The sequence below is a fragment of the Mustela erminea genome, chromosome 9 (genome assembly GCF_009829155.1).
Source record: "Mustela erminea isolate mMusErm1 chromosome 9, mMusErm1.Pri, whole genome shotgun sequence".
Taxonomy (NCBI): domain Eukaryota; kingdom Metazoa; phylum Chordata; class Mammalia; order Carnivora; family Mustelidae; genus Mustela; species Mustela erminea.
In genome coordinates, this window is record NC_045622.1 from 69,169,656 (window position 1) to 69,181,907 (window position 12,252).

Below are 12,252 nucleotides of genomic sequence, written 5' to 3' on the forward strand. Positions count from 1 at the left end.
TCAGCTCATATTCACAAAAGATGAATTTTACATTAAGGAAAGCGCCATCTTTATATTCTGTGCAAACAGAAGTAACAAAAAAGCAGTAGTAGTATATGCCAACTTTAGAAGACTCACTAATTCAAAGAACATTAGAAAAGTTCATTTAGACCCAATTTATGATATATATATATATATATATATATATGTATGTATGTATATAAATATTTATTTATTTATTTGACAGAGATCACAATTAGGCAGAGTGAGAGAAAGGGAAGCAGGCTTCCTGCTGAGCAGAGAGCCTGATGTGGGGCTGGATCCCAGGACCCTGGGATCATGACCTGAGCCGAAGGCAGAGACTTTAATCCACTGAGCCACCCAGGTGCCCCTATTTATAATATATTTTTAAAGTATATAGAATTCTTATTAAAGTGGGAAAACATGCTTGAGGTTGAAGCCTGGGTTCTCTTCTTCACTGGCAATGTGACCTTAAGTAAGTTAGTTGACCTCTCTTCATTGATAAAATAGGAATATTTGATGGTATCTAGTTCATAAGGTTGCTATGAGAATTAGGTGAATTAATTAAGTTCTTAGTACAGTTCCTGACATATAAGTGCTCAATAAACGCCAGCTACTATAATTCCAGACCTGTCACAAAAAACATTATTTCAGACAGTTTTACTTAATCTTTTTAAGTTTCATTATTCATATGTTAAAGGAGAAAAAGGTCATCTGGCGTCCTACCACACAGGGTCGTCTTGAAGGCTTTCACAATCTGGTTATGCTATTAAGCATCCTTCCCATATGGATGCAAAATTCTAATCTTGCTGAACTTTTTATTATCTTAATTATCCTGTCTTTATATTCTTATAGCCGTTTAAGTACCTTGGGTTAAGAAAAGCAAAACTTCTATTAAAAAAAAAAAAAAGCCAAACTTACAAAATTCTAGAATCCTGTGGATAAACCCAACTGAGGCTTGTTTGTTTTTTCCTTTTTCTTTTTCTGTAAATAACAGTTTTCTTCCTCACAGAAGGTAAAATCATAGATTTTTGATAATGGGCCAGTCACTAGAAGAGTTTTCTGGTTGTTTCCACAGGACATCGGAGATAGACGTTGCTTGCCCACGGTTCATTCTGGACTTTATACATTCCCCACCAGTTCAGAGACTAGGAACCAAAAGGTCACTAGGACCATTTGGGGAATCCTCAGTACTATGCTAAATACTTGATACAACATTGCTTTTCATCCTCACAGCAATCTTGTAAAGTAGATTATTTAAGACTTTACACCTGAAATGGGCATAGAGCATGCGCCACACCGCATATCTGGTAGAAAGTAGCAAAAGCAGGGTTTTTAAACGGCATCTGTCTAATCTCAGATTACACTCCCTGAAGCCCTGGAGACCACGGGGAGGGTGTGGGCGGGCAGACGGTTGGACCCCGACTCCTCACCTCATCTCAGCCGCCCATACCTCTGCTTCTGCTCTTAGAAACGGGTAGGGTGCTGAAAGGCTTTTGCAAAATTCAACTCTGGGCATTTAAGGTACAACAACTTGCTGATACTATCTCCCCCTAGAGAAAGAGACATAACATTTTTCAGATTGTTAGATTTGTTGTTTTGTGTGTGTGTGTTTTTTTCTTGTTCACTGATCATTAATCATTTTGGTTGATTGGTGAGGTGTGAAAGTCTTACTTTGGATTTCTCAAGATATCTGAGAAATTCTTACGGTTGAAATGACAGAGTAATTAGACACTTCTTTGTAATAATTATTTTGATGTAGACTGCATATTTTAAAAAAAGATAATATTAATAGGAAAGTTCAGTGGTTATTCTTTCAACAGTTCAAAAATGTACTTTTCTTTTAAAAATGATTAGGGAGATGAAGAAGCAAACCTCGGTTTGCCCATCAGTCCCTTCATGGATCGTTCTTCACCTCAACTAGCAAAACTCCAAGAATCTTTCATCACCCACATTGTGGGTCCTCTGTGTAACTCCTACGACGCTGCTGGCTTGCTGCCGGGCCAGTGGGTAGAAGCAGAAGAGGACGAGGACACTGAGAGTTGTTACGATGAGGAAGATGGTGAAGAATTAGATACAGATGATGAAGAAATAGAAGACAGTCTAAATCCTAGTAAGAATATAGGGATGCTGTGATTTCTTAAATGGATATTTACAATTAGTAACATTAATCTCTGTTTTTGGGGGTTGTTTTGTTTTAGAGAGAGGGTGAGGGAGAATCCCAAGTGGGACTTGATCTCACAACCCCATGATCATGACCTGAGCTGAACTCAAGAGTCAGACGCTTAACTAGCTAATAAGCCCCTGGATCTTTAAGATACAGATTCGGGAGTTGTGTCTTGAGTTACTACTCTCTGAGTGTTCAGATTGAATGGGCTCTTGAGTCACTCCTGCATGCTGGGGGACGTGCTCATGTGTTCACACCTGGTCTTTGTCTCTTCTGGGTCAGTCTGCTGCAGGAGGCCTCGCCTTTGCATGCTCTGTAGGGCTGTCACCATGTCTGACTTGGTGAGGTGAGGTGCTTCGCATGGCTAGTGCACCCACCCCTGCTAAACTGCCTTCCTAGTGTCTGGGAAGGTGGATCACAACAGTTGGGAGAAGAGAAAATGTAGCTTCTCTAGCTCTAAGGGGAGAAGCAAGTTTAGGGCTGTGATGGATTTGAATTGCCAAACTGTAGGGACATAGTTTTCTATACAAAGCAGTGACCATAAATAGAGAAAAAAAATTTTGTCACTGTTGTAGCTATAAATGAAATCAGTTATTTGCTCTTTAAACTAGAATTGAAGGGGGGCACCTGGGTGGCTCAGTTGGTTAAGTGTCTGCCTTTGGCTCAGGTCATGACCTTGGGGTCCTGAGATCAAGTCCCACATCAGGCTCTCTGCTTAGTGGGGAGCCTGCTTCCCCCTCTCCCTCTGCTGCTCCCCTGCTTGTGCTCTCTCCCTTTCTCTCCTGCTCTCTGTCAAGTAAAGTAGAATTTAAATTATACCTAGCATTCCAGGCATGCTCTAAATGAGAACAGATAACATAATTCGGAAGAACTGCCCCCACCCCTCAGCTGTGTTCAGGGACACCATCAGGAAGAGGAGTCGTCGTCTGCCTCTACCCTCTGCGCATCATCATGGACAAGCTGACTGGCTTCCAAAAATTATTTATATTCACTGAAACCTTGGTAATGGTGTTTAATTCAATACCTAAAATCCTAAAAAGGTTGTTGAACTTCACATTGCTATTTATCATTTGAAACTTTAGGACCCCTCCTCCCCTCGCACTCCACCCAGTCTTCCCTGGTCCCCTCCTCTGCTTTATTTTCATCTGATAACACCACCAGCTCACATTTCCCTTCTCCTGTTGCTTACCTGGGTCTTTCCATTAGAATATGGGCTGCACAGTGCAGATTATTTCCGTCTTGCTGTTTATTACTACAACCCCGGTGCCTGAAATAAGTGCCTGGAACGTAACAGGCACTCAGATGTTTAGTGAATGAACGAGGGAACTGTATTGCTACAATCATGATATATTGCTTTTAAATTTCGCAGAACCGCAAAGGAGGAAAGGCAGACGGCGAATATTTTGCCAGCTCATGCACCACCTCACGGAAAACCACAAGATATGGAAGGAAATGATAGAGGAAGAAGAGAAATGTAAAGTTGATGGGAATAAACTGCCGGCGGAAAATCCTTCCTTACCTCAAGCAGACGATATTCAGGTCATTGAAGAAGCAGATGAAGAAGAGGAGAGGCCGTTGGAATGAAAGAAAAGGCATTTGGAAGAAGCCTGGAGGGCTGTGCCCGGGGTCAGTGTGCGGACCCCCGGCAGACCATTCCTGCGGGGGCAGGCCCAGCCACTGTGAGAGGCTCCTCGCCACGAGGACTCCGCATGTACCCTTGGAGCGCGGCTCCCGCTGACCCACGTCGCGAAGCTGTGCCTGGACGCCTTCAATGGGACACCAGTGCTCTGTCATAATGATGCTTTGGTAGTAAGCGCTTCCTTTTCACGAATGGTAGCTAGAACTAAAAATTCAAGTGACTTCGGTTTCCAGCGTGGCCAGAACTTTTTGCTTTCATGAAAACAGGATTCCTATTGTTTTTTTTTTTTCCCGAACATGTCTTTTAGGTCTTTGAACATTTTGGCGGTGGGTGGGGAGGAGTCTGTGCCCATCTAAAAAGGAATCCAGTGTTGCCTTTCCAAGGGGCCTGTTCAGTGTAAGAACTGCTCAGAGCTGTGCTCCCAGCTGCGTTTATCCATGAAAAACTGACCTTCGTTAAGTATAACAGAATCCAGGTGCATCGATCTCTGATGCTTCTTACTGTTGTGTCTCCTCTACGTGTATTCGATTTCTGCTCGGAGTATTCAGGTTTGCCGTGGACATCAGAAGTCTGAGTTCCAGTCTCACTGACTTATTAACATTCCGTGCTTGAAATTTTGAAGCTGTTTCGGGTGTTAACAATGACGGGATTTTCTTCTTTAGTCAAAAATGGTTCTTACTACTGTTGCTCAGGATTCATACTTTTAAACATTTAGTTAATATAAACACAGATTTGTCAGAAGGAAAAGGAATTGCCCTAAAGATGTTAACCTTTTATGAAATGAGCATTACTCCTTATTAGATAAATTCAAGTCTAATCAAAGAAAGAGGAGGAGCTCCGAAAGCCACAGCGAATAATTGGATTATGTGCTTATGTCGGGATCCTATGTTAGGTGTCACGCGTTTAGTCACTGTAAAACTGATGCCCATCCTTATTCATTTCCTGCTGCCTTGAGACTATATGACAGAAGTGACCTAGGACTACTGAGTACTGCTAACCCAACTGTGAGTCTAATTTAAAAAAAAAAAAAATGGTAGGAATACTTAATTGCAAAGAAAATGGACCATATCTACAATGTTCATGAACTCCTTGGGTACAGATACGTACCTGAGTCGTGAAAGATTGTTGATGATCTAAAGAATAGCCTAAATGCTAACAGGATGGGAGACTAAATTATTTTTTCTTGGAGACCATATTTTGGATCAATGGCTTTTTAGACAGTAAAACCATTAATTTTCTAAGATGATTTCTTTTAAATGTAATGTCAGGCAGTTTCTTACCTACCTAGAATATTTGGCATTTCTCAAAGATATTAAAGATCTTTAGAAGTGTTTGAAGTTTTGATTTTGTATAATATTGAATGGATCACCAAGCTTTATTTATTAGACATGTTGTGTGTGAAGTTCCTTCCTGCCACTTTTGCTACCACTGCCACATAATTTGTAATCTGGTCACACATTACTGAGTAATAAAATTTTAACTAATTTATTGAGTTTGCACTTTAAATGTATATATCCCAGGCTCTTATTTCCCTGGTGTACATTTTGCATCCTCCATAAGTATATTTCTGCTATTGGAAAGTACGCATGTATAAATTCACATGTGCACATATACATAATGAGACTCAGATTTCCTATTAAAATTTTGTATGGGGGTTAAGATATGTATTTTCTCAAAAGGAATGTTTTTTATTAAAAATACTATTACCGAGAACTCATTTTTAAATAATTTAACTTTTAAATTTATCCTTTGCTAAATAATTGACATATTAAAGTAGACCAAACACTAAGAAGTATCCTGGCTGAAGCAAATTCATAAACTTTAAGAAATGAATCTGACTATATTAAGTATACACAGTGCTATTAAATGCAATCTTACTTGAAAAGTTGCCAGAAGGGATGCCTGGGTGGCTCAGTCCATTAAGCGTCTGCCTTTGGCTCAGGTCATGATCTTGGAATCCTGGATCAAGTGGGGAGCCTGCTTCTCCCTCTGCCTGCCACTTCCCGTGCTTATGCTCTCTCTGACAAATAAATAAAATCTGGAAAAAAAATTAACATAAGCCAAATTACATTTTTTATTTTGGTTACTACTGAATCAGATTAATTTTATTATAATTTTCATCATGAATTTGCTATTTTATTAACTCACTGGTCTTGGAAATAATTTTGTAGTGCTGTAGCTGTGTGCTTACCCATACATTTTTTTTCCATATAAAAACAAAATATTTTTAAAGTTATTTCCTGATTTGAAGGCTATTTCCTGCTATTCTTTGTTGTGCTATTGGCCTTTTCTATTTTTGTAAGAATCCTGTAAACTCTAGCATTGCTGAAGTCAAAAATTGCCTCTCTCTAGATTGCACCTCATAGGAATGAACTTCACAAAAGAGATGAATAGGGGCACCTGGGTGGCTCAGTGGGTTAAAGCCTCTGCCTTCAGCTCAGATCATGATCTCAGGGTCCTGGGATCAAGCTCCACATCGGGCCCTCTGCTAGCAGGGAGCCTGCCTCCCCCTCTTTCTCTGCCTGCCTCTCCGCCTACTTGTGATCAATCTCTCTCCATGTCAAATAAATAAATAAAATCTAAAAAAATTTTTTAAAAAATGAATAAAGCCAAGCCTGGTTTCTTACAGTTGCCAGGCTGATCAGAGCAGCTCTAGAGACTGGGCAGGGGTGGTGACTGGCCCGTGGAGCAGGGATGAACAGCTTCCCATAGGCAAGAATTGTGACTTACCTTGGAGGTAATTGGTTGTGGAAAGAGATTAACAGTGTGTGTAAAGACCCAGACAAGGACGCATCCCCACCTCAGAGGAGCCAAATGAGGTTGAGGGTGGCTGGCGGGGAGGGGCACAGAGACGGTGGCTACTGAAGTGCTTGGTAAAGCATGACATGCCATTTGAACTTTTTTCCTCAAGGAAATAGGGACTGAAAAAGGTTTTATATTTTTTTTTTATGAGTTTATTTATTTATTTGACAGACGGAAATCACAAGTAGGCAGAGAGGCAGGCAGAGAGAGATGAAGAAGTTTTAATCCGGAAGAGTGACCTGATTACACTTAAATTTTATGAAGATCATTCAAATAACGTACTACGTCAGATGGAAGAATGAGATTAGACGTGGGGCGAGGACTCCCTGATCTGGACATGGAAAGACTATAGGACAACAGAGAAGTGAGTAGACTGTTGATCTGAGGTGGAGACTCCGTTTGCCCTGATGACTGCAGGATATGGGGGGGCGGGGCAGGGAGAACATAGGGACTTTTTCCGATTTCTGCTTCGGGCGACTGTCCGTGTCATTCACTGTGAGAGGGTATACCAGAGGAGTAGCCTGTGCATGAGGTGGAGGGGCAGGGGTGCGTGTGTATCCGATTGGTTCTCTTTCTCTGGAGAACTTTGATAAAAGTCGCCAAACACAAGGAAACAACCCCGAAGGAGAATGGCAGAAATAAATAGATTTACGCTACCAATGACTGCAGATGCTGCATGGCCTTATTGAAACAATATAAAATAACCATGCATGAAATGCTGAAGGGAATAAGATTCAGAATGACAAAAAATGAGCGAGGTGCAAGGGCGACTAGCTGGCTCAGCTGGTAGAACTAGTGCCTTCATCTCAGGGTTTTGAGTTCAAGCCCCATGTTGGGCATGGTACATAAGGAAAAAAAAAATTCACCAGGTACAAATGGCCACAAGACAGATGACAACTTTTTAGTACCAAAAGTGGAAGCCGGAAGTCACTACAACATTTTCTGCTAAGTGCAGGCGGGCGGGGGGAGGAGGGGGAGATAAATAAGTCTATCAACTTAATCACCAAAACTGAGGCTAAAATAGACATTTTCAGATAAACACTGGTCTTTTCCCATCAACAGACCTAACCTAATGAAATTTTTAGAACAGTGCTTCTAAAGCTTACTGTAATGCACATAAAAATCATTCTGTGGTCCGGTTAAAATGCTTATTCTGACCCAGTGAATTTGTAGTGGACCTCATGAGTCTGTATTTCTTTTTCTTTTTTTTTTTTTTTTAAGATTTTATTTATTTATTTGAGATAGAACAAGAGTGAGAGAACACAAGCATGAGGAGCAGCAAGCAGAGAGAGAAGCGGACTCCCTGATAAGCAGAGAGTCCAATGAGGGGCTTAATCCCTGGACCTTCGGATCATGACCTGAGCCAAAGGCAGAGGCTTAACTAACTGAGCCCCTCAGGCGCCCCAGGAGTCTGTATTTCTTAAAAGTAGGTCCTTAAGAGCCTATTTTTTAAAAAAAGTTCTCGGGTGATGTAATGATGCTATTGGTCTGTTGACCACACTAAGAGTAGCAATGTTTGAAAGTGTATACTTGAAAAAAGAAAAATGAGGGAAGATAGGCAATGCAAGAAGGAGAAGTAAACAGATTAATAATGTATTTAGGTAAGTCTTAAATCATTCATTGTTTATATGAACTAAAAACTTGGGGCACCTGGGTGGCTCAGTCGGTTAAGCCTCTGCCTTCAGCTCAGGTCATGATCTCAGGGTCCCGGGATGGAGCCCTGCATTGGGCTCTCTGCTCACCGGGGAGCCTGCTTCCCCCTCTCTCTGCCTGCCTCTCTGCCTACTTGTGATGTCTCTCTCTGTCAAATAAATAAATAAAATCTTTAAAAAAATTATTTTGTAGGGCGCCTGGGTGGCTCGGTGGGTTGGGCCGCTGCCTTCGGCTCGGGTCATGGTCTCGGGGTCCTGGGATCGGGTCCCGCATCGGGCTCTCTGCTTGGCGGGGAGCCTGCTTCCCTCTCTCTCTCTCTGCCTGCCTCTCTGCCTGCTTGTGGTCTCTCTCTGTCAGGTAGGTGAATAGAATCTTTAAAAAAAAAAAAAAATTATTTTGTAGGTCTTAAAATCCTGGATAACAACATGTCAATCAAGAGATGAAGTTAAGGGTCTTCCATGGTTTCAAAATGGAAATTAAGATAGTTAACTTTAGACTTTGTAAAATTAGGAAAAATTCTAAAATTAAGGAGAACTACTAAAGTTTTAAAAGTATATAACTTTTAAACTGATAGGAGAGTAAAAAAACTTGATGAAAATGTCGTAAATGAGAAAAGAAACAAGAGGACAAATAGGGAGAAATAAAGCAGGAACAAATTTTAAAATATTTTAAATAATATTAAATAATTTTAAAATATCAATACTACAAGAAATATAAGTAGTCACTATTTTGGATTGGCACATCTAATCTATCAGGATTTTTTTAAAGCCAGCATTTAGGTAGTACTTACAATGTACTAATGTTAAACAGTGTTCTTAGTGATTTGTGATTTGGTGTTAGTTTACATTATCACAACCCTTCTAAGGTAGACATTGTATTACTATTCTGTTTTGAAAGGAAATTTACCAGGTACATAAAATACAAGTACTTACCTAATAGTCTTAAAGATGCATAAGCCAAAAGTTGTTAGAACTACAGAGAAAAAAAAAATGTCACTTTTACAATCTGGATGGAAGATTTAACACACTGAATAAGTTAAACAGACCAAAAGTTAATAAAAATGTAAAAACAGCATAGTGAACAGTCTTATAAAACTCGACTACACACTTGTGTATAAAGCAAGTCCCAGTAAGTTTCAGAGAATATGTATCATATAAACCATGTTCTCTGACCACAAAGCTATTAGTCTTCGGTTATTTTTTGTTACGTATTTCTGTGTAAGCTTAACAGATTAAAGAAATTGCTCCTAAATAACTCCAGGCTAAATAAAGAAATCATAATGGGCACTTAAACATAAGTAGAGGTGAACAGTTAAAATACCTGTACTACTTTCCAAAAATTAACATGTAGTGGAAATGACACTTGAAAAGAAACTGAGGGCATTAGAGGTTTATATTAGAAAAGAAAAAAGGCTGGAAAGTTACTGAGCTAAGGATCTAGCTTAAGTTAGAAAAACAATACAGATATACTACATTAACCAAATGAAGGACAAAAATCATGATCCCAGTAGAGCAGTAAAACATAGGATAAAATTCACCATCTATGTATGATAACACCTCTCAACAAAGTGGGCAATGGAAGAAACATCATAATGACCATGTATGGAAAAGCCCACAGCTAACCTAAAATAAAAACCAAAGATGCTACACTCACCACTTTTATTCAACATATATTGGAAGTCTAGCCAGAGCACTCAGAGAAAAAATGAAAACTTCCAATAAGAAAGGAAGAAGTAAAATGGTCTCTACTTGCAGATGACACGATGTTATATACATATGGAAAACCCTAAAGACTTCACCAGAAAAAAAAAAAAAACAAGTTCAGTAAAGTTGGTGGGTACAAAATAAAAAATTTCTTTCATTTCTATAAAATAATGAAATATGTGAGAAATTAAGAATCCCATTTACAATTTCAAAGGAAATACATAAAACACAACTAAGGTGAACAACATAGGGGTGGCATGGTTGCTGAAGCAACTGTGTCTTGGTTCCAGGTCAGGTCATGCGTGGTTCCAGGTCAGGCTTGTGAGACTGAGCCCAGTGACTGGTTCTGAACTTCACACGGAGTCTGCTTGGATCCTTTCTCCCTCTCCCCTTCCACCTCCCCTCCATGCTCATGCATATGCTTTCTAAAATAAAACTTCTACATCAAAAATCAATGATGTATATTATATGTTGGCTAACTGAGCATAATAGAAAAAAACGAATCTTCAAAAAAAAAAAGGTGAATAACACAATGAAGAAAATTGAATTAATGCAAAATTCAGTGCTCATGTTTGAAAGAATAGTGTTAAAATGTACAGACCACCCCAAACAATCTCTTCAATGCAATCCCTACCAAATTCCAGTGGCATTTTTAAGATTGAGATATAATTGGCAAATTGTATGGAACCACAAGACATAGCCAAAGGAATCATAAAAAATGCAAAACTAGGGACACCTGGGTGGCTCAGTCAGTTAGGCGTCTGCCTCTTGATTTTGACTCAGGTCATGATCTCAGGGTTGTGAGATCAAGCCCCACATTGGACTCTGCAATCAGTGTGGAGTCGACTTCTCTCTCTCTTCCTCTGCTATCTTCCTGCTCGCTCTCAAAAAACAAATCTCAAAAAAAAAAAAAAAAAAAAAAAAACCCAAAACTGAAGATACCGTGCTTCCCGATTTTCACCTATATTGTAAAACAGTTATCAACAGATCAAAGGACCAGAAGAGAGAGCCCAGAAATAAATCCATATATATGGTCAATTTATGAGAAAGAAGCCAAGGATATCCCATGCTAAAAGAATAGTCTTCAATTAACAGTGTTGGGAAAACTGGGCAGCTTCCTGTGAAAGAATGAAACTGGACAACTTTCTCATGCCATATGCAAAATAAACTCAAAATGGATTAAAGACCTACATGTGAGACCTGAAACCATAAAAAACAAACCTTGGCATGGATTTTTTTTTGCTTTCTTTCTTTCTTTTTTTTTTTAATTTTTTAAAAGATTTTGTTTTATTTATTTGAGAGAGAGAGAGAGATCACAGGTAGGCAGAGAGTCAGGCAGAGAGAAGGGGAAGCAGTCTCCCTGCCGAGCAGAGAGCCCCATTTGGGCTCGATCCCAGGACACTGAGATCATGACCTGAGGTGAAGGCAGAGGCCTAACCCACTGAGCCACCCAGGCGCCCCGGCATGGATTTTTTTTTTTTTTTAAAGATTTTATTTATTTACTTGAGAGAGAGACAGTGAGAGAGAGCATTAACGAGGAGAAGGTCAGAGAGAGAAGCAGACTCCCCATGGAGCTGGGAGCCTGATGCGGGACTCGATCCCGGGACTCCAGGATCATGACCTGAGCTGAAGGCAGTCGTCCAGCCACCCAGGCGTCCCGGCATGGATTTTTTTGATAGGTCAGCAGGAGCAGAAGCAAACAGCTGGGACTACAGCAGACTGGAAGCTTCTGCACAGGGAAGGAAGTCACCAACAAGACAAACAAGGCAACTCACTGAGTGGGAGAAGATATTTGCAAGGGCCCTATCTGATAAGGGGTAATACGCAGACTGTACAAAGCACTCATACACCTCATTAGAGAAAAACACAAACACCACGAAAACCAAAACCCCATCCGGTGTAGGAAATGGGCAGAGGCTCTGAATGGACCTTCTTCCAGGGAGGAGAAACAGATGGCCAAGATGTGCATGGAAAGGGGCTCAACATCACTCGTCAAGGAAGTGCAAATAGAAGTGCAATGAGTGATCACCTTACACCTGCTGTCTTTTTTTTTTAATTTTTAAAAAAATATTTTATTTATCTACTTGAGAGAGAGTGCAAGCATGAGAGGGGAGAGGGTCAGAGGGAGAAGCAGACTCCCTGGGGAGCAGGGAGTCTGATGCGGGACTCGATCCTGAGACTCCAGGATCATGACCTGAGCCGAAGGCAGATGCTTAACCAACTGAGCCACCCAGGCGCCCCTCCTTTTTGATAGTAACCATTCTAACAAGTGTTGGCAAGAAAGAGGA

At 40.3% G+C, this 12,252-nt stretch overlaps 1 protein-coding gene across 1 annotated transcript in view; it reads left to right on the plus strand.

The window, feature by feature from the left end:
- PDE3B (phosphodiesterase 3B) overlaps positions 1 to 5,294 on the plus strand; it is a 178,341-nt gene extending 173,047 nt beyond the window's left edge. The window contains exons 15-16 of the mRNA XM_032360189.1: positions 1,858 to 2,113; positions 3,537 to 5,294. Of these exons, the coding sequence (XP_032216080.1) occupies positions 1,858 to 2,113; positions 3,537 to 3,751 (471 nt within the window). The 3' untranslated portion in view covers positions 3,752 to 5,294. The remainder of the gene's footprint in view (positions 1 to 1,857; positions 2,114 to 3,536) is intronic.
- The last annotated feature ends 6,958 nt before the right edge of the window (positions 5,295 to 12,252 follow it).